The 22,967-nt window shown below is 43.1% G+C and overlaps 1 protein-coding gene across 1 annotated transcript in view; it reads right to left on the reverse strand.

The window, feature by feature from the left end:
• AGBL1 (AGBL carboxypeptidase 1) overlaps window positions 1–20,594 on the reverse strand; it is a 3,971,795-nt gene extending 3,951,201 nt beyond the window's left edge. The window contains exon 1 of the mRNA XM_085644473.1: window positions 20,070–20,594. Coding sequence (XP_085500599.1) covers window positions 20,070–20,120 — 51 coding nt within the window. The 5' untranslated portion in view covers window positions 20,121–20,594. The remainder of the gene's footprint in view (window positions 1–20,069) is intronic.
• Window positions 20,595–22,967: the final 2,373 nt, after the last annotated feature.

The following is a 22,967-nucleotide window of genomic DNA, read 5'->3' on the forward strand; positions in this document are numbered from 1 at the left end:
GATAAGGCCTTTCTTAGGGGTGCCTTACATACATTAAAGGCGGTTTATGTGATTGCGCCACACATGGTGAGGGCACGGTTGAGTACAGGCAATTTGCAGTGCTCCTGCAGTCTGCAATGGCAAGCCTGCTGTCAGTAGGTTGCATTGGTCGCCCAGGATGGCAAAAACCTCTGCTGCGGCCCTGGGAACCCCTTTTCTCACCAATGCCTTGGGTACCCCTGGTACCGTACACTGGTGACTTATAAGGAGGTAAAGCTATTGTCTATTTGGGATTACCATGTTGAACATAACAGTTTTAGAAGAGGGCGCAGGCACTGGGGTCTGGGCAGCGGACTCCAGTGAGCTTTCAAAGCCACAACCATCAGCATTTAGATTAAGAGGTGAGGGAAACCATACAAAAAGGGCCCCTTTCCTAGAGATGAAATAACTTTGTTCTTCTTTTCTCAATTGATCTGGGTATCTTACTGACTTAAAACTAGGGAACTGATGCAGTGCATTTAACATTCATTTCTGATACGCCAAAATTTGCCTATTCATTTTCTATTGTGTCGCGTGCGTAGGCCTCAAAGCATTGACATCCCCTAATCATGCAAAAAGTACAGTCTGATCAAGGAGTGGAGGCAAATGCTTAGCTAAACAGCCAGGTCTATCACATTTCATAAAAAGCCTGTCTGCACAACTTCTTGAATGAAGAAGCCTTTTATCCAAGAGGAAACAAAACTGCGCTGGTTAGTGTTAGAAGAAAGAAGTAATCTAACTGGATACTACTTAGTGGTTAAGCATTTAGATATGTATGACTAACAAATATACCTTGAAGGATTTACATTCCTTCAGTGCTACAATTATGTCAACTCATCTAAATGCGCATCTCATAGTACGTGCTATTAGACCAAAAACACTATTTGTGTTTTCTTTTTTATTATAAGACCTCTCACATCTGCCCCTCTCTAACAGCTCCCGATGCTGGGTAATTATTGTATTCCCAAGCTCCTGCATTAGCCACATCTGCCATCTTGATTTGTAAATTAAAATAAAATGGAGCTGCATTATGACATATGTGCATGTATGGTGTTGCATGCACTCATATATATATTATCATGCTTGGAGCACCATAGTGTCATGACTCATAAGTGTGCATGCATGATGATGCATTTACATAAATACATTATCGATCTGCATTGGCAAATGCAAACAAAGTGACATTTTGGCTTCATCACTGCTTATTAGTTATCTTTCCTCAGTTTCCCTGCCTTGATCGGTTCTGCTATGTACCCTTCAAAAAAGGGCATGACTGCTGACTTTTTTAAGTGGCAGTATCACTGGCCAACATACATTATAGAAAGAAACGAAAATCTTTTACATCACACCCCATTAGTTTGGAAATACTAATATCCTAAATGCAAATTCCCAGGTTTATATAGCTCTTAATTTTTGGATTAACCTGGTTTTCTAGGCCCCCAGGTTTGGAAAATAAAGAAACAGAAGCATGTAGAAATATCATTAACATAAAATGGTGCACTTGACAGGAGTACTGAACTTGCATTTGCTGTATCATTCAGACATTTAGATGTTTTCCTTATAGTGATACCAAATTACAGTTTTCATATATATAAATATATGCATTTGTGTAGTTTGACTAATTTGTTAACTCTATATAGAGCAGAGAGGGGAGAGGCTGAGCCATCGCCCTCCTACTCACCAGCCCCTGGGGTCTGTGAGGGATCTTCCTCGCACTCACAATGATCGCATACGTGCACTGCCTGAGGGCCAAGCTGATGGTGAGCTGCCTGCACGTCGCCCCGTGGCAGCCAGCCTATGGTGATGATGAAGAGGAGCTGCTCCCGCTGCAGCCCCCCACGATGGGGAACACGCACCTCAGGAGCCACAGCTCGAAGCGGGCCTCTGCCGAGGAGCACACACTATGGACAGGTTTAAAGAATGCCATTGAAAATATTAAATAAGTTGAAACAGCCCCTTTATGACAGTGCACTTACCTTACTTGTGATTCCTGTTTCAACACTCAAGCAGCGTGGACTGTAGGCCGAAGAGGACAAAAGGGAGACACGGTGGGGGGGGGGAGTGGAGGGGGTTGATAAAGCGTGCGCAAACGGAGGGAGAATAAGCTGTCGCCATTACGCCAACGAAAGCCGCTTTTTTATAGTTGCATTGCGCTTTCATTTTAAGTGAAAGCGTGATGCAAAAATAAACACGCATGTCTCTGCCGATCTCCATCTGCTCCGGGTGCCACAGCAAACCACAGGAGAGATGGTGACCCACTGAGAGGCGAGCGAGCGAGCCACTGCTCGTGCCTGCACTGACTGGTGCCATGCGCATGCAGAATATCCAGTCCAGGTGGGTGAGCCAGAAAGGAGACAGAGAGGGGACAATAAGCCTTGCTGCAAATCAAAGGAGCGCGTTTAACATAAAGTGTGACGCGCGCCAATGAAAAACAGAGGCGGAGCTTCCACCCCACTTCCAAAAGAAAACCGACGACAATAGATCTCGCAAGCGAGCAGCGCATGCGCTGCGACGCTAGCGAGACCTAAAAAGAAATGTGTGGACAGCTACCTTTAAAAAAAAAACTCTCACTTGGCTGCAGTGCAGGCTGAAGTGCAGCCTATGTGTTACACGGTAAGAGCAGCTCTCTGGTAATAGTATACACCAAAACACTTTCCGCGTAACCAAGCGCTCGCTGCTGTTAAGCGTGCTAGGCTCTTTATTGCATCATCAGGGCATGACGCAGTGCAGAAATGGAACTAGATGATGATATGTCAACAAAGATTTGCATAGCGCTGATTGCCATTAGTATGGCTTTGGAGCGCTTTAGGGTTCAATACTCCATATACACAATTTCTCTCTTCTACCGCAGAGCCACTGAGGTGCTAAAGTGAAACCAGTGTAATGCCTTTCCACAGTGATTGTATTTAATTGGCATTTGTATAGTGCCTACCACCCCTGATGAGGCGTCGAAGCACTTTTCGGTGAGTAGAACGCTACTTCAGAAACCTAACAGGATTAGTGGTGGGTTGGTATGGGGGAAATATATGTTAGCTGCAAATTTACAACAAATATTTGGAAAGTTCAAAAGGTGGCGTAAAATGCTGAAATAAAGAACTAGGCTACAAGACATCGCCTTTCGCCCCCTCCGCCTGTAACTGAACCCTGAAATCTTCCTGGAATCGAGGTTTCTGTGAGTCAGGCGCTTCTCTAGTCGCCCTTCCAATGAAAACATCTGCTGGGCCCGGCCGCAGCAACAATAAGCCATTTCCGCCGCTGTTCAACCATGAGTAGATTACCAGCTCTTCCCGCCCGAGAGGTGATCCAACAGTAACAGGAACAGGTGATCACGGATTGCGACCGGTTCAGAGATGTTATGGATCCGTATCCGAAATCAAGTCAGTGTGGGGCGTGCATGAGGGGGCCTCCTGAGGTCTCACTAAAGCAGGCTTCTTTATACGACATAATGTACCCCTGCGAGACCTAGCTAGCATCACATTCATGCTTCTTGTGCAAGCGTGAGCCACAAAAATCCATCCACGACTGATTGACTCCAGCACCCGAATGACGCAGGGCATATTTGTTTAGGTGACTATACAGCACCAAAATAGCACTGCTTCATGCCACAGCGAGGCAAGATGAGCATACAGAAACACCAAAAAGATTAAAAAAATAAGATTAGAAGTAAAAATAATGAACATCGTTCATCAAAGGGCACAGATTAGGACAGTGGTTTAATGTATCCCAATAATTTGCCAAAGTTCATTGAAAGTGATCGAAGGAAGCAGTGCCACCAAGAACAGCACGGTGGGGGGAGTGGAGGGGGTTGAGAGAGCGTGAGCGAACGGAGGGAGATCAAGCTGTCGCCATTAAGCCAACGAAAGCTGCTTGTTTATATTTGAATCGCGTTTTCACTTTATGTGAAAGCGCGATGGAAAAATAAACACGAGTGTCTCTGCAGATCTTTATCTGCTCGGGGTGCCACAGCAAACCACAGGAGAGATGGTGGCCCACTGAGAGGCGAGAGAGAGAGACACTGCTCGTGCCTGCACTGACTGGTGCCGTGCGCATGCAGAATATCCAGTCCGGGAGGGCGAGCCAGAAAGGAGACAGGGAGGGGACCAAAAAGCCTCATTGCAAATCAAAGGTGCACGTTTAACATAAAGTGTGACGTGCGCCACTGAAAAGCAGAGGCAGAGCTTCCACCCCACTTCCAAACGAAAACTGACAATAGATCTCACAAGTGAGCAGCGCATGCGCTGTGATGCTAGCAAGTCCTAAAAAGGGAGGACACCTATTCATTCTATATCTAGGGACAGGAGGAACTCAAGGATTTCCTGATGTTCAGATCATGAGATGGGAGTTTTGAATAAGGTTGCCAGGTTCTACTTTGAGAAGGTGGAAAAGTTCTGGGACACATGATGTGGGATTTGCGAATGATCTGTAGATTTTAATTGGGTGTCACACACTTAAGCCCTAGGCAGATTCCTTTTAGACTCAGATGGGTACAGACCTCTTTGCTATATTTCAGTTGTGTGGCTTTATGTACTGCAATACTCCTGATTTTGGAGATCTTCTACAGACATCTCTACAAAGCTGATACATTCAGTGGCGTAGCTAGTCATGTGGCCGCGCACTCGCGGTCCCTGTGCTTGTCACCTCGCCGGCCTCATTGAGGAGCGGGGTGTTGCTTGCTATTACTGCCCCAAGATGACAAGTAAGAGCAGGGGAGGCTTCCGCTCCCAAAACTCGTGCCGCACAGGGCAGACCACTACCCCCTCCACCCCCAGCTACACAACTGGATACCTTCCTGTTTAACTGGATCTAATTAGGCTTTGCCCACTTAATGCTTTTTAGTTCAGGCTTAGTTTAGGTAATTTAGATTGACTGGGAATCATCTACTGATTACTAGATTTTTCTCCTTATTTTCTGCATTGGTATTATTGAATTCCTTTTATGTTTTATGCGTTGACAGATGATTTGGACTGCCAGTAGTGGTTCTGTATTTTTACAATATATTCTTGAGACTTGTGTACATCAGTTTGGCTTTGAATTTGTAATAAACCTACATTTAATCCCATTTATTGACTTTGGGTCCTCACTGTGTAGTAAAATTGGCTACACTGTAAATTGATCTCTTGGATAATGTTAACTCCTCTTTATTCAGCTCAGCGTTCTGGCAATCAAAACACCCCATAATATTTACTGACATAAGTCAAGGCATCATTTTTGGGCAAACATCTGACACTAGGCTTAATGCCAGCAACTCAATACCTCAAGGTAGTACTGTGCTGCCCTTCTTTGGAAACGTTCTAGAAATAATGTAAAGCATAAATATAACAAGATATAGAAGACGGCATAAGATATATATTGAAAAGGCAAACACAAACAATTAAAATGCTTCAAAAATATCTTGAAGCAAACAAAATGCCGAATTTGCAGATAAACCTAAAAACATGATACAAGATTGCAAACCTGATCATTCGTGGTGCCTGTAGTTGTGATCCAAAAATGTTTGCTAGTATCTTGGTTAAGACGGACACAGAGGCCTTTGACAGAAGTCAGGCACACACAGAGCACAATCTCAAGCCAAATCCCAAAAACAAATTCTCTGCCCATTCAGCTTTCTGCCTCCTGGGATTGACACTATTTCTTTTACTGAATTTAACCTAGAGGTGCATTTGCGCCTCTAGAATGCTATATTCACTAATTAAAAGACAAACACCACAGCCAGCTGCCTTCTCGGCCTGCCCAGTACTTGCAGAGTCGGAGCGTGCCTTTACTTAGATCAGATGTTGCATTGCACCAGGGGAGCCATTATGTTCTCATTAGTGTCTCGTGGCACAGTATGATTAATGACGCCCACCTGGCCGGGGTCGCTAAATGACACAAACAAACAAGCAATTCCTTGAAAACCCGGGACGTTTGAACCTCACTCTCCGCCTTCTGGAGTCGCACGGAGGAGGAATGCGTGGATGCATGCATTTCATCGATGTACTTCAATCAGAACTGAAAATGCACGTTTTAAAACGATTACATTTATTTTAAATATCATGACTGCATTGCGAAACGCATGCGCCCTAAAGCGGGCTGTACAGCAGCAGGTGGTGAATTGCAAATTATCAGATGAATAAAATATAAACGCATGCATATTTGAAAAGACAGGTGGGTAGCAAAATACATAATCTTTTCTAAGATTTTTTTTAAAAAAAATTTAAATATATATTTGCACGGTTATCTGCAGTCTGACTCAAACATGAATGTATGTGTGCGGACAGTGATGCACAGGAATAATGCCTAAAAGAATTGAATTGACTTGCTGATCTAATCGATGCAGAAATCTCGGTGGCATTTCATTCGGGTTGGGGGGACTGAGCTTAATATACATGAACACTTCGATTACTACGAAATACGGCATAGTTCTGAAATAGAGAATGAACACGATCATACTATGTATTGTAAGGTATGGCCTCCACAAACGTATATGTTAATTGCAGGATCACGTGATTTTCTAGCCTTTCTCTCAGGAACAGCATCTACAATATCTCTAGAGTGTATAGAAAATGCATGTTTTTTTAGTTTGGAAATATAAAATAAATAAGGACACATGCATTATCCAAAACATAAAGGAAATATTGTTTACTGCAGAGCATCTAAAGGACAGGGAGTTTTTCACCCCATAGTAGAGATTTTCCTTGGGATGCGGTCATATTTTGTAAGATTTTGCTCCAAGACAAAAAATGGAGCATATCGATTTCGCAGTATGTTTGCTGATAATGTAGCAAAGCAGTTAGAGATAGAATCAAAAATGTTTTGCTTCTGTTTTGACGCAGACTTCAACATAGGTTATGGTGTTTAATGAACAAGCAAAAGGGTTATTTGCATTGCTTTTTAAAGTCAGGGAGATTTTTCAGGGGTGGAGCATGGGCATTCCGTGAAACTACCTATAGATGTTGATGCAAAACTATATCTCCAAACACTAGTAGACATTCCTGACACTGGCGCATCAAATAGAACTATTTTATTCCTTCTCGTTATTTCCTCTGTGTATGTGCGCTGCATTGTGCGTCAAAGGGATAGTCTTTTGCAGGAAGGTACCTCTTCCTGCTTAAAAACTATCCTGACCTTAACGCAGACACCCATTCACTAAAGTGTGAGGGTGCCAGCCGATTTGTATCGCCCTTCAGACTCAAATGGTGGTGGCCCACAAGCGTGACTTAGAGAGTGCTACTGGAGGCGACGTGCCCAAGAAAACAAAGTACCGAGTGGCATTAGTGAATGCCTCAACATTGCACACACAAGCACTTTTTCCAGGTCCTGAGGATAACCCCAAAATTACAGTGGGTTTGAAACGCGTTGGCCGTTCATGTGTGTCCAAACAAGTTACACATTATACATTTTTGAGTATCAGGTCACTGAAATAATGAATTTGATTCGCTCTTACAACCTGAATACCTAAGTGTTTGGCCATAGTTTGCCCTGGGTCTGTGCTACATTTCAGATTGTGGTGTACCTTTTCTAAACCTTTCCTTTGAGTTTCTTTGCTTCTTCTTCTTTTTTTACTATCTGTTGGAATTTGAGCTTGCTCAAGTTAGGCATAATATTTTTATTAAAAGATGTATTGTAAGGTCTTTCATGTATGGAAAAAAAAAATAATTATTTGTTTTTCTTTTACGGTTGTGGTCCAAAAATGGTTTGTAGTGTTCATGAAAATAATAACATGAACTGAGTTTCCACCCTTGAAAAATTATTCAATCTTATTCAATCACTATGAGTGGCATGTGTGATTGTTGGAAGTGAATCAGTGAATATTTATTAGTACTGGCAGTTGTTTCGTTGTTTTGATTATTGCTTGGTCCAGCCTTACTGATTACGGGCTAGAACCCTTTATTGATTGCCATTGATTTACCTGCATGGCACAAACACCCTGTGCTAAAAATCCGCATGAATGGCATGACCTAAAGCACTCTGCCGCTTGCGGAACTCCCTGTAGCACAGCGGAGTTTTCTGGTCACTTTGTGTTGTTCCAAGTAGCTGGACTTCACAAACTCCACCCAGAACCACTATGCACATAAAATACTGTTCTGTATAAAATACTGTTCTGTGATCTGCATAGCACACACTCTTTGCAACAAGCATATTGACCCTCTGAGCTTCCTAAGATGAGCCAAAACTGCTACTAGACAAAACTCTGATCTCTCTACAGCAGGGATATTAATCGCCATAGCTATCTTGGCACTTTTATTGTTACCTGAAAGCACAAGGAACTCTGCAGTGCTTTGAAAACTTCTGCACTGCTACAAAACTGGCTGGCAGTAGCAAAAGCGGCCAACAACCTTTCCAGTCTCTGGGGGAATTGCCTGATGCCCTGCGTGGCCAGTCTGGCCTTGCTTCTTGCACAAAAGCTATCTTTAGAGGCATATTTGCTGTCTATGTGTCCTGCAGAAAGTAGCACATATGGTAGGCGGAAGTCAATAAGGAGAAATACAAATATTTTTCCTCGTTATGCCACTGTCTGGTAGGTGTACCATTTTGTCACAAAAAGGGTGTACAAATCTGTGTAAATCTGCGTTTGCATCAATGTATATGGGTGGATGTATAGGAACGTCCATGCTCCACCCATGTACATTTACATTTACTAAACCAAGCAAAGCCACACAAGGTGGCTTTGTGTAGCTTAATAGATACAAAAAATACATTTTGCATTGAGGCGCACCACTAAAGTAACCAAACCCCAATGCAAACTCAGTAAATCTAGGCCCAAGTGTCTATGTACTAAGAACAAACTGATATCAAATCGACTAGATTGAGTGGTCCACAAATAAAACACAATTTAGAAACTGACAGATGTAGACAGAAGCTTCTTGTCCCACCCGAGCCCTCGTTACATTTGAAAATTGTCTGAATCAGACTGCTGAGCAAGGCCACCTCAGAAACGGGGATGCTTTTGAGAAAAGCGAGTTCTGCATTTTGCCATATCTTAGAAAAAGTGAGGCCTCACAACCATTGACTAATTTATAGGTTGGATAGGTAGGTTGGTGGGGAAGCCATAGTACTACACCACAACTAGATAATACTTGAGCAAATGTGACAGCTTGGTGGCGTCCTGCAACAAAAAGCAAATTGATGTGCAGTGGAACAACGTGCAATCATCAGTGATCAATGCACACTATTAATTGAAAAATTGTAGATATTCACTTTGTGCAAACGTACCATTTTGTTGTTGATTTATAAATACCATGTTTGTTTATCTGACACTTAGTAACAAAACTGAACACACAATCACACCAGACTTGCACCAAGAGCCCAGTATCAAATACTGATAGACAAACCTAAAACTCTGACTTTGTTTGGCCTGGATATGGAAGTTTTAACCCGATGTTGCATTTATAAGTGCAATGAACATTTTCTTTAGAGCAGCTGCACTTTAATAGGGTGTCATTGATTAATTTTAAATATTGGCTCCAAACACCCCTCACTCCTGTAATAAGTAGAACATCCCTTTTTTCAATAATTACATTTTATTGAGTCAGATATGATCAATGCAAATGTAGCGCAAATATTATAAAAAATGACAAGAGAAAAACCACTGTTGCTAACGCATGGTTGCACAAGAGTACGATAGCCTGCTATAATGGGATGGGACATCGTAGTACATACAAAAAATAAGAGAAAAAGAACATAAACAAAGCACAAAGAAGACCCAAATATGCTATACAGGAGAAAACCACTTCAAACCAGAGCATAATGACTATAGAATCACGTAAATTAGTTTACACATTAGTCTATGGATCCTAGTTGAAACCCACCCAAATGTTATCCAAGCTCTTACGTGAATGAATGCCCCCGGCTTTAGCCAATGCCAGTCCAGACTTGTATATTTGCTGGATAACAACCGACCACTCAGTGACCCTAGGCAGGGATGGAAGAACCCATGATCTGGCTATAAAAAGTCTAGCAGAAACAATAAATATGGACAGCTGCCATCCTAGCCCAAGATCAAATTACATTCTATATCCCAAACATAATTTCCTTAGGGGTGAAGTGCACTTCAAATCCAAGACATTATGTTATTAATTGAGTCACCCCGTCCCAAAATTCCTGAAGAGAGGGCGACGCAATAAACATATGGAGAATATCAGCAGATGAGCATCTACACTTAGGACAGCGAGTCTTATTAGCACCAGGATTGCCACCAAATTTGATAAATTTCTCTGGTGTGTAATATAACATAAATAGTCTTAAACTGCTGCAGTTTTAGATTTATGAAGTGCACAAAACCATCCACAGTTTCCAAGGCATTGTAAATGTCTGATGGTAGAATCTTACAAGAGACCAACTTGCTCCACTTAGCTGAAAGAAGTGGGCTATCATCAATTCTATGCTCACTGAGCCCTTGATAGAATTAGCTAATTAGGGAATTCCTAGATGCCTTATGCTTGCATGATATTATGCCAGAGCCTTTCAGATTGATTGGAAACTTGCACCACAATTGAAAATAGTCCCTTAGTTGTAGATATTTAAAACAAAAAAATCATGAGGGACAGCATAGGAAAATTGAAGCCCAGCAAATGAGCGGAATCCATTAAAAAAGTACAGCTGCCCAACGGTCTCCACCCCTAGTCTTAGCTAAACTTTACAAGTTGGGTCATTAAATACTCTCAGGAATGCTGGATTGTCCCATAGTGGCATATTGCCATGTATTAACACTAAAGAATATTTGCTGCATATATCCTGCCAAACACATATGATATCCCTGATGAATATTAATCTTATGCATTTAAAGAAACTGGGATCCCCTGGTCTATAGAAAAAATGCCTGCATTCAGACCCTAATATCAGTCCATAACCGAAGACCGAGGAGTCTGGTTCTGCTTGTACTAGTAAATTATGCAATCGGCCAGCAAACGCTGTCAAAAAATATAACTTAAAATTGAATAAATGCAGCCCTCCATGCCTGCACTAAAATTAAACAAGCATTTGCAATGCAATTGGTCTTGCCTTTGGGACCTCATATTGTTTTAGCTATGCAGCACATTAGCCTGGGTGCTGAAACATCTACAGTTCTTTAACATGGATGGAAAGTAAGCACCAAACTGCGTGACACGCCTGGTATGGGAACACATGGAGAGAAATATTGCCTTTCTGCAGGAAATGTTATAGTCTAATGCTCTGTTTTTAATCTAAAATCAGGGCCTACAGTGGTCATATCACTGAAAATACAAGATTAGAAAAAAATATTATTGTCTGCGGGTGCTCGTGGAAGACAATTTCTATGGCCTGGAATCTAGAGAATGCTAAAGTGATTCTGGTATTTTACTGACCTCTGCTGGTCATTTTCTATTAAAAAAGTTAAATAGAGGCAGTTGCCAGAAACATTTAAAAATGGAGAGTCCCTCAGCAGTAAGCAATTCTGGTATTTTACTGATCTCTGCTGGTCAATTTTCATCAAGACAGTTGGAGGCCGTTGAACAGAAATAAAAGTCCCGAAGCGGAAGCAGACAAGTCCTAGGGCTGATCTGGGCAAAGAAAAGCTATCAATTCTCATGATCCCCTAAAACCTCAAACCTCACGCATTAGGGAACACCAAGCACCTAAATGGTTTACGGAAAACTTAAGATTAGCCAAACTCCAAACTCGCCAGGCAGAGCGGAAATGGCACAACTCCTACTCACCTGAATCCAAAGAACACTTTAAAACTAATTTCAGGAAATATAAACACGGCATAATGGAGGCAAAAAAAAAATTGTTCTCTAACAAGGTGTGGAACTCAACGAATAAAACCAAAGATATTTTCAACACAGTAAGGGAATTATCTAACCCTGATCGTGTCACTCCACCAATTCCCGCTACTCAGAAACTCTGCAATGACCTAAGCAATTTCTTCATTGGAAAAATAGAGAAGATTCACTAATCCATGGATACCAAACATCAGGAGATGGAAAATTGGGTTGTAAATACCAACACTGACATCCTGACTACCTTCCCGTGCATAGACCAAGATCTACTCTTGGAGTACCTAAACATAATAAAATCGGGCTCACCAAATGATGTCTGTCCACCTGAAGTACAAAAATCCATTTTCAAAGCATTCCCTAAGATCACCCTCTCTCTTTAGAATCTATCCTTAACTCAAGGGACAGTCCCACAAGCTTTCAAAGAACCAGTGATTATTCCACTTCAGAAAAAACAGGGTGTTGATCCCCAGAGGCTGGACAATTATAGGCCAATATCTCTCCTCCCCTTTTCGGCTAAGGTGTTGGAGACACACATAGCAAAGACTTTCAGCTCCTTTATTGAAAAAACAAACTTCCTAGACCCACATCAGGCCGGTTTCCACACAGCCAACTCCACGGAGTCCATTATTCTGTCTGTAATGGATGACCTAAAGGGGAAGGCAGATGTAGACAGCACTCAAACACTGATTCTCCTGGACCTGTCTGCAGCCTTTGACACCGTCAACCACAACATCCTGATTGACCGTCTGGCTGCAGCAGGTCTCAGTGGCACGGCCCTGAAATGGTTTCAATCATTTCCTTGCGGATAGTAAACAGCCAGTCTGGCTTTCTCTGTACAAATCGGGCACAGTAAATCTGAAGTGTGGAGTGTCACAGGGCTAACCCCTATCCCCACATCTTTTCAATATATATATCCTTCCTCTTATCGTTGCGTTACGACAGATGGGACTGCAAATGTACAACTATGCTGATGATATGCAGCTAGTCTTCCCCATCAATGAATCTACGGAGTCCCAGGAACTTCTTTAAAAATCTATGCTGTTCATCATAAAAGGGATGTAAAAAAATCAATTAAAACTAAATGCCGAAAAAACAGAAATCATCATCCCCAACAATAAACTCCAGCATTGGGACCCCCGTCCACTGGCCCTCCGAGTTAGGCCCGCCTCCGGCATTAAAAATCTCGATAAAAAGCCTAGGCATACACATTGACTCAGACCTAAACATGAACATGCAGATTGGAGCAGTTACTTCCGCTTACTTCCTCCAACTGTGGAAACCGAGGAAAATCAGAAGATTCTTCAGTAGAGAGGCATGTATCCAAATTGTCATCTCTTTGATTATGTCAAGAATTGATTATGCTAACTCTATATACCTAGGTCTTCAGCGCAATCAGATACATCGTCTACAGCTAATACAAAATCAGGCAGCCCGAATTATATTCCAACAAGGCAGACAATGTCCCATCAAGCCGCTGCTAAAAGAGTTGCACTGGCTTCCGGTGGAGCAACACTCCAAGTTTAAAGCCGGTTGCATTCTTTTTAAAGCCTTGCATGGCACCGGCCCTAAGTACATTTCATCAAAAATTCATAAGTACATCCCCCACCATACTTTAAGATCTATGCACATGAACTACTTAGAGGTTACAGTTTGTAGACGCAAAATAACAGGAGGCTCACGCTTCTCAATAATAGGACCCAAACTCTGCAATGCCCTTCCGCCCCCATTGAGACTTTAATCAGATCTCTTTCATTTTAGGAAGATGTTGAAGACCTGGCTCTTCACCCAAGCTTACAGTTAGACCAGGACCATTCGTACCAGTAACTCTTTCTGGAAAGTACCTCCTTCAGCGCCAAGAAACCATTGGTGAACGAGCGCTATAAAAGTTCCTTTTTAACATAACATAACATAACATCTCCAGAGTCCACAAAGTACATATACATATAAGTATATACTAGAGTAAATAAGTATATACTAAAGTATATACAAGAGGTCTCGAATGCTCAACCTAAAAAAATGTATAGCACGCCTAGCCTGTCTGTAACCCCATATGAAACTGCCTATAGCACCTTCCAGGCATTTGAAAAACAAGAGTGGGATTGCCTGAAAAAAAAAGAAAAACATAGGCAAAACGTTCATTTTTATGATGTTGCAATGACCAATTATACTAATCGGGAGCGTGTTACAAAACCATAATTTTGAAATGACTGAAAAAAGCAGAGGCTCATGATTCAATTTAAAAATGCTATCAACATGTGTACTTAATTTAATACCAAAATACAGAGCTGATGAATTAACCCCCATAATTGAGGCAACAGGTTTTATGTTCAACAACAGTTGGATTTTATCTATGTTTAATTTATAACCTGAGAATGTTACACATCTGTTAGCCTGCTCAATTATATGTTCCAATGCAACTAATGGGTTGGATGAAAATATAGCAAGATCATCTGCATACACAGCGATTTTAAATTCACAGCCACCAGAAATCGATGGCTGTATTCCGTCATTCATCTGCAGAGACTGCAGATACGGCTCCAAGTAGAGAGAGAATAAAGGAGGAGACAGCAAGAACCCCTGCCGGGTACCCCGTTAATCTTAAATGGTAATGAAGATATCCCAGCATGAGCAAGCTGGGTACAAGGGGTCCTATATAAGGACTGCACCCATTTACAAAATCGGTCACCAACACCACAGGCTCCCATCGTTACTCATAAACAGTCCCAGACAACACAATCAAAAGCCTTCTAGGCATCAAACAAAATCCTATCTAATCTTTTCTCAGTTTTTTCCACCACTTCAAAAGCAGCAATTGCCATATTGATGTGGCTTTTGGGATCCCTGCCAGAAATGAAGTTATGTTGCTGCTAAGACACCAGGTCTGGTAATAGAGGGGCGAGTCAGGTAGCTAGGATCTTTGCAAAAACCTTTGCATCAGCATTTATCAAAGAAATAGGTCGAAAAGAGCCCCTGTCATCTGGTGACTTGCTCTTCTGCAAAAACACTTTGATATTGGTCATATTCCAAGTATCAGGCACTTCTCTGCCCTTATCAATATATTGGATTATGCTTAGGAGCGGGGGAACTACAATATCCTTAAATACTTTATAAAATTCAAGAAGAATAGATCCTCTTCTGCCACATTACCAGATGGCAATGCCACTAGAGCAGCCTCAATTTTCCCCAACAAAAATATCTTTCTGAAGTGCTGATGTCTAAGATTTCCCATCACTTGCAATCTGAAACCCTGTATATATACCTTAAGACTGGACAAAAGAAACATTTGGGGTTGGCTGTATAGTTCCTGATAGAAATAGTAAACTTGTTCTACAATAGCCGGGGAATGAGCATAAATTATTCCTTTGCTTCCTTTAATACGCTGGATTATACACCTTGACTTTATGTCAGAGATTTGATGAGCAGAACTCTACAAACCCGTTCTCCATACTCATATTGAAGAGCCTTATTCTTGAGATAGCTGGCAGCCACCTTCTCTCTCAGGCTCCGGCCCAATTTATTAATTGGAAGTAAAGGACCCGCTCATCGCAACCACTGGTACTTATCGGCAGAGCATGCAACGTTTCCAACTGTAGAAATGCCTGGCCAAGCAATCTGGTACCAGTTTGCATGCCCTTATTTTTGCTAAAGATGACCTGCACTGTTATGCACCTGATATATGCCTTTATTGTGTCCCACACCACCAGCAGTGATGCTGTACCTATGATAGCACTAAAGCATTCAGTGAGAAAGCCGGACATATGCTTTCAATAATCAGGCATCGAGAGAAGGTGGCAAGGACATATAAACTGACGCCTCTCCCCCACTAACCGCAGTAACATTCAATGACAATAATATAGGGTTATGATTAGACATGATCTTGGAACAGACTTCAATTTCTGCATTGTGGTCAAACACCCTTTTGCAAGGACCATCTCAATCCTGGAATAGTGCTTGTGTGGGGATGAATAGAAAGCATAGCCCGGCTTAGAGGGATATAACGCCCTTCAAATATCTGCCAACCTATAAAGGCAGGCAACTTCCTGGATAGATGACCTTGTTCTAACCATGCAGGGAGAGGCAGAGTGATTAGTAGATTCATCAATGCTATAATCCATCACACAATGAAAATACCCCATTAAAATTATCTCCACGGACAGTCCACCAATTCAAGGCAATATCTATCCAGCATCCCAAGATCATCTACATTTGGCCCATATACAGAACAAACAACAAATATCTGCCCATATATTACAAGCTGGGTGATCACCCACCAACCCCTCGGGTCAGAGGCAGTTTTCAATACCTTAAGCTCTAAGTTCTTGGCTGACATTATAGCTACCCCCGTATGGAAACAGATTGGGATATACTTGTAATGATATTATAACCAAGATGCTTAAATAGGAGTCTTTATAAGCAAGATCAGTCTCTAAGCAAAGCAGGGGTTGGGAGTGTGCCAAGTAACCAAGTCCAGAAGGTCAGTATTGAGTTTCAAAGAAAGTCTTTATTTTCAATCAGTTAACTCTCACGAGATTGGAGTTTTATTGTCAGCCAACGCGTTTCGTTCTCACGAGGAGAACTTTATCAGGGCTCATTATGCGAGTGTCTGTAAATGATGTAATTTTCTACATTAAATTGCGTTTCCCACCTTTTGAAATAGGGCCGACCTGGCTTCCTTACAACCTACACTGCGCCCACCAGACTTGTGGGGAACACAACTTCGTGTAGCAACTTACATCATTTACAGACACTCTCCTAATGAGTCCTGATGAAGTTCTCCTCGTTAGAACGAAACACTTTGGCTGACTATAAAACTCCAATCTCGTGAGAGTTAACTGATTGAAAATAAAGACTTTCTTTGAAACTCAATACTGACCTTCTGGACTTCGTTACTTGGTGCACACCCAACCCCTACTATGCTTAGGATCTGCTTCACAGAGGCATCACTTGATGGCTGATGCCAGGGTTTGCTGCGCAAGGACTTCCGATAAATTTGAAACTAGCTTGTGGTGCGGAAGCATCTGTCCGCCATTAAAGAATCTCTGTTCGTTTGTAAAGATGTGAATCTGTTAGAGAGAGTAGATGTGGACTGTCCTTTTTTATCTCTTCCTATACTAGCTGTCATTTACTGGATGAATTGAGGCCAGATACATTCCAGCACATACATTGTAATCTAATTGTTGCAATAAACCACCCCCAAAAGAGCCATCCAGTACCACAAACACAAATCCATGTGTACCACTAGTATTATCAATTCAAATAGCAGAAATTGACCATTGTGGCTTATTTCACCCCTTAACTCTGCTAACCCACATATTGCAAGATTCTTTGTTGTGCCCCTTCACAGAGCGAGCACCCCCACCCACACCCACCCTCACCCTGCTGCTGAACCCCCAATACCTGAAGAAGAGAATCACCCCCACCTGAACTCCTTGGTCAATGGATAAGACAGCCCTGAGAGACTACATCCTTGTGCCCCTCCAACCACTTGCCTACTGTGCATACTGCCACAAACAGAGAAAAAGTGCACGAGCCCAGCCATGAGTGTAAATAGAAAGAGAAGGAGAAGAATATGCATATTAGCGCACAAACAGTGGCCTCAACAGAGCTCCAGCCAAAAAGGAGCTAGCTCAGAATAACTATCCGTGTATCTACATTGGCACACTGGAAACCTAATTTACAGTGCAGTCCACTTTTTGCTATTAAGAACTTGTGCAGCATCATTTTACGTAAAGCAATCTTAAGCCTGGCTGGTTCCTGTACAAAATCTTGATCCCCAACAGCCTATAGTGGATCAATTAAATGACGGAACCTTCAGCGCCTATCCTTAGTGGCCTTGCACAAATCTGAACAGACTGAAATTGTCATGGTGTCGACAACCATGGGTGAAGCTGTAAGAGCCTTTAGCAAAATTGCCTGCCTCAACAGGAAGTTGCCACCATATATTAGAATAGGACGAGGATTCGCCGGCCTGGCATTATTAGTGGTTGTATTGGAGTTCTGGTTTATGGGAAGACGGTGCGCCCACTACTTTGTGAGTCCATGTCCCAGTCCATAAGATCAGGGAATGCTAACCCAAACAACTGTATGATGAACTCCCGGGGGTAATCACCTTCTTTCCCTTCTGGTATTCCAAACACCCAGAGGCTGTTCTGCCTCTGGAGCCTCTCCAAGTCATCGATTTTGGACTGAACACATGCCAAATGATCATAATGATTCTCAATAGATTTTATGATAGCCGTTCTCACTTCCTTTATGTCGGCAACTTGCTGCTGGAATTCGGGGCTGTCCCGGGGGCATTTGCATAAAAAAGGAGAAGGGCGTCCGAACCCCCCCTCCCCTTGGGGATTACTAATTTTCACGGTAACACCCCTTCCCAAGGGCTCCTTTTCAAATTAATGCTGGGAAAGCCTGTGCAGCCTCCCCTGCTGCCCAGGGACCGCCACCTCCCCTGGCCCTAGGTTTTATTTTGAAACAATACGGGGGCTGCTCCCACCTATTAAAAGCATACATGAATCTTCTTTCTGCAAGCGGGAGCTGTCAAACAGTTCCAGCTTGCAGAAAGCTGAGTTGTTATCTGTTTCTCTGCACGCAAATATATACATGCAGGGAAACAGATGAAAACATTGCTCTGAAAAACAGGGAGTTCCTTTTCAGCAGCCCCCGTTTGTCAGGTCCTTGAGGCTCCCCCCCTGTGATCCCATTGCTCAGTGGGTGCTCTGGGGGGGACAAGATGACATGGCCGGGCCCCTGGGAATCAGGTCCTAGGGGCCAAAATCTGCCCAGGATTCAGGCTGCATGGCCACCCCTGCCAGTTTCTATTAAAGATTTGGCCCCGGGAAGGTGGTGGTCCCCAGGGCAGAGGTGGGGGCCCTGCAGGCCCCCTTGAAATTTGATGAAATTGCACATTTAGCCCCGGGAAGGTGATGTCCCCGGAGCTTGAAAGAAAGCTCCAGGATGGGGGTATGCATGACCCACCCTCCACTGCAAAAATGAAACCCTAGGGAGGTAGTGGTCCCTGTGGCTCGAATGAGTGCATGGAAAGGGGCCTAAGCAGCCTCCTCAAACAAATATTACAGGGACATTTTAGTTAGGTTCTGAATTTACATGCACAAACCATATAAACTCAGCTGTTATAGTTAGAATTATTTAAAGTAATTATATTCGTACCCTAAGGTAACTAAATCTCGCGCTCTCGCCGTGGACAGCTAATTACCCTTCATATTACATCATTGATCTTCTATAGCATCATTGAGATTATCACTGCACCATTTACAATAACATTATTGATGTGAAGACTGTGCATGGCAGAAGCATGAGTTTTAGTTACCTTAGGTAGGGCACGAGTTATAGTTACTTGAAATAACTCTAACAGCTGAATTTCTATGTTTTTTCTGCATGTAAATTCAGGACCTAACTACAAGTGTTAGCGATTGTCCATTATTTTTCTGCCCAATATTCAAATTTGACGCATCTCCACGATGTTAAAAGGTTTGCGGGTGGACTTTGAATGAGTCTCAGGAACCGTTATGTGAGTTGCTAAAATAATTTCTGAAAACATAGAACATCTCCTCATTGGATTTTATTTTGGTCCATTATTGAATGGGCGCCGTCACACCAATTACCAGTTCCCATCAATATGGTGTATGAAGCCAATTAGAGGTGGCCAGAATCAGCACGGTGAGAAATTTGGGCTAATAACCAACCCTTGAGCTTGTTTTACAATTTGTATGCAGGTCAGAAAATGGTGTATTTATTGAAATCCTGCCAAACATCTGAAAACTCCGGTGCACTGCACTCCGTCTTCTATGAGTAAATACAGGCAAATGATGGATTGCTTTGACCTCCTGATCCCAAGCATTTCATCACACTGAGACTTGATAAACTGCACTGGAATTGCATTAGGCAAAGAAGCGTGTTTGCATAAGAGAGCCAGGAGCCTGTGCTACACTGCCCCTCGTGCAGAAGTGTGAACCACGAGTACATTCACACCAGACCTGCAGGTTTACTTTTGTGAACTGTAAACGTGCATGTGCGTTGCTCTGAATGAAATGCATTGCACACAGCATCCCCTGCTGTATTTACAGACGCCAAAACACTTTTCCATGACACGTACAGTTTGGTTTCTCTTTTTACACTGCCACTGTGTTTGTGACCTGACTCCATCCGAAGAATCTTCCCATCTAATACCACCAGAGCGGGTTGTTCCTGTCTAACTTTTGAATAATACAACAGGCACTGATATAATTGTCCAGTGTCAGGAGGGACAATAATTTCCACGCAGTGTCATGAAACGAAAAACACTAGTAAACAAACGCCTTTAAAGACACCACATACCTGAAGAGTGTTGAGCAGGACTTGCAAACCACTACCTCCTTCTCCCGCCATGCCAGCCCAAGCCCTGTTACCCAGTCCCGGGTGGAAGAGGCAAGCCACAGGCACAATGTGGGTATGGAGGAGGACTGCCAAGCGGCCTAGTGCTCCCAGAGCCTCTTAAGACTCACACACCCCTCCCTCCTGCCGGTGCACATGCCACTGCAGAAGTCACGGAGTGCAACTCTAGCCCTCGGCTGGGAGACGAATGCCCGGCTCTCGCTGCGCGCTGACGAGATGCGTATAATCTGGTCAAGAATCTCCGGCGATCAGCAGGCTGCCCGGGCCCAAACCACCCCGGGGAGGGGGGGAGGAGACAGGAGAGCGGCTGGGGACAGAGGAGCCGAGAGAAAAGAGCGGGCTGCCGCTGCCAAGTTTTGAGATTCAAGTTGGACAGTGGCAGGGAAGAAGCTCTGACAGGCGCTGCCAGCCTGTTTATCAGCTCAGCAGGGACTGCAGACAGTGAGCGCTCTTTTCCATTGCTCCCCCACCCCCTCCAAAATGCAGCCAGACACATAACACTGCATAATTAGTAAATGACAAATAGGGGAATGTGCATAAGAAGGGCATGGCTCGCAATCAAAGGCAGCAGGCGGTGCACCTGTTCCACTTTCTTAATCTGACACGTTGCAACCGTTTGTTCTTACCCACGCTCCGTCACGTGGCCCAATCCAGTGAACGTGCGCAGCTGCGAATTATTGACAAGCACAGCAAGGAACACCACACGTTCAGGGAGCCATAGAGGCGCTGTAGTGGTGGTTTATGTAGTCTTAGGTAATGGGGCAAGATCGTGTGTAAGCAGGGCATAAGTCCTAAAAAAAGAAGTGGGGGCAAACCTAGGTAGGCAGTATGCAAGTGACATGCTTGGCGCGCAACATCCCAGCGCGCAACATCATGATGAGCAACATCGTGGCGCTCAACATCAGGGCGCATGACATCACGGCGCACGACATCACGGTGCACGATATCACTACGCATGACATCACACATGGCATCACAGTAATTTACATCATACAATGTGGCATCACAAGCCACGACTTTACAGGAAGTGGCATCACAAGAAGTGACATCAGATCTAAAGCCCTCACATATATGTTTAGCAGGTCTATCATGTGTATGTTTGAGCGCAGTGCGATGATAATAGCACAGTGAGCTGTGGAAGATGATATGTGACTTCAGCACCTTTCAATCCCCCAGTTTTATGTAACAAATCCTGTACATTCATTTACAGACATATTATTTATTGTACATGTAATATGCATTTGTTGATGTAAAGCGCTCTGACACCCTGCATTGGAATGAGTAGGGCTATACTAGAAAAAATAGTGGTACATAAATTATATCAACGCCTCCTCAGGGAAAGTAAGCTCTATATAAATGCAATTTGCTTTATTTAAATACTGGGAAAGACCAACACATGTGATATTTTTAAACTGCATACATATCTCCTAAACAGGGACTGAACAAAGTGAAAAGCTGCCTCTCTTAAGTGTGTGTGAAGTGCTAACAAGGTGTAAACCTTTGTTTCCCCTCCACTTAGAGAGGATGAATAATCTTTCAGCATCCACTTCCTTTCCTGACACCTCAAGCAACCACTAAAGCTTTTACTTCTCCCTCCTGCTACCCATGTCACCATCACCGCCACGGCAGGAAAGCCATTATTGAATGTTTGATGCATGTGCGCATGTATGATGAATGTGTATGTGGGTGCGCCTGCTATGAATGGGTGTATACATGTGTATGTGCTTGTGAATAGTAGATCTATATGTGCACACTTGTGCATGGATGCTGTGAATGTGCATGCCAAATGGTGTGAGTTTGTGTTTGTGTACGTGTGTGTGGATTTATTTAAGACATTGCACATGTGCATGGCCGCTCTCTCCCTACTGCTCATTAGGGGCCCCACTGCTAATTATTCTGTAAAGAAAGTGTCAATCCAATCTATTATCAACCAAGTCTTAGTTTAAGAAATAGGTTGTGTTTTATTAGTATGCAATGAATACAGTGATAAAGGAGATGACAGAATAGCATCATTAATCGATTTTAAAAGTGTTTTGTTATGTGCATTTTAGATAAAATGCTTCTTTTTGCACGGTAAACCCATTTTTTGTGGACAAATGCTGCTGGTTTTGAACTCTGAGTACTGAGATACTGCTATGAAATCTCCTAAAACGTGGGGCTACTCTGACCCCTAAAACATGGCATAAATGACTAATCTCCTTTTGGCATATTTAACTTTTCAGTAACACCGTAGTACATGGTGCAGGAAATACATCGATGACCTGTAAAATTAAAGGGTGCATGTGGACAGCTAGCCTGGCTGATGAGAGGTGTTTACCCAAAACCGGCCCCAGGATGATTGTTTCTGGTCCAGGGAAGACCTGTCTTGGCGGTTCGGGCTGGACTGTTCCCATGAGGCACAGGGTAAAGACTGATTTGCATATAGCTGAGTCTGAACTGTGGTGGCGAATTGAGCTAAAGAATGATGATGGACTAAACCCAGATCTGTGACTGGGGGTGAGAGTCTGAAAAGTTTCAGTGGTCCTTCCATCATCTCCTTGTGTTTGCTTTGTTTGCCCTAAGTTGGCAGGGCATGCCCAGACGTGGGTCCCTTGCTCACTTTGCCACTGGATTCAAGCTAGCCTGGCTGATGAGGGGTGTTATCCCGAAACCGGTCCCAAGATGCTTGTTTCCAGTCCAGGGAAGACCTGACTTGAAAGTTCAGGCTGGACTGTTCCCATTAGGCCCAGGGTCAAGATTGATTTGCATATAGCTGAGTCTGAACTGGGATGGCAAAGTGAGTTAAAGAAGGATGATGGATTCAACCCAGATCTGTGACTTGGAGTGAGTGTCTGAAAAGTT

The sequence above is a fragment of the Triturus cristatus genome, chromosome 3_1 (assembly GCF_964204655.1).
Source record: "Triturus cristatus chromosome 3_1, aTriCri1.1, whole genome shotgun sequence".
In the NCBI taxonomy this organism is placed as follows: Eukaryota; Metazoa; Chordata; class Amphibia; order Caudata; family Salamandridae; genus Triturus; species Triturus cristatus.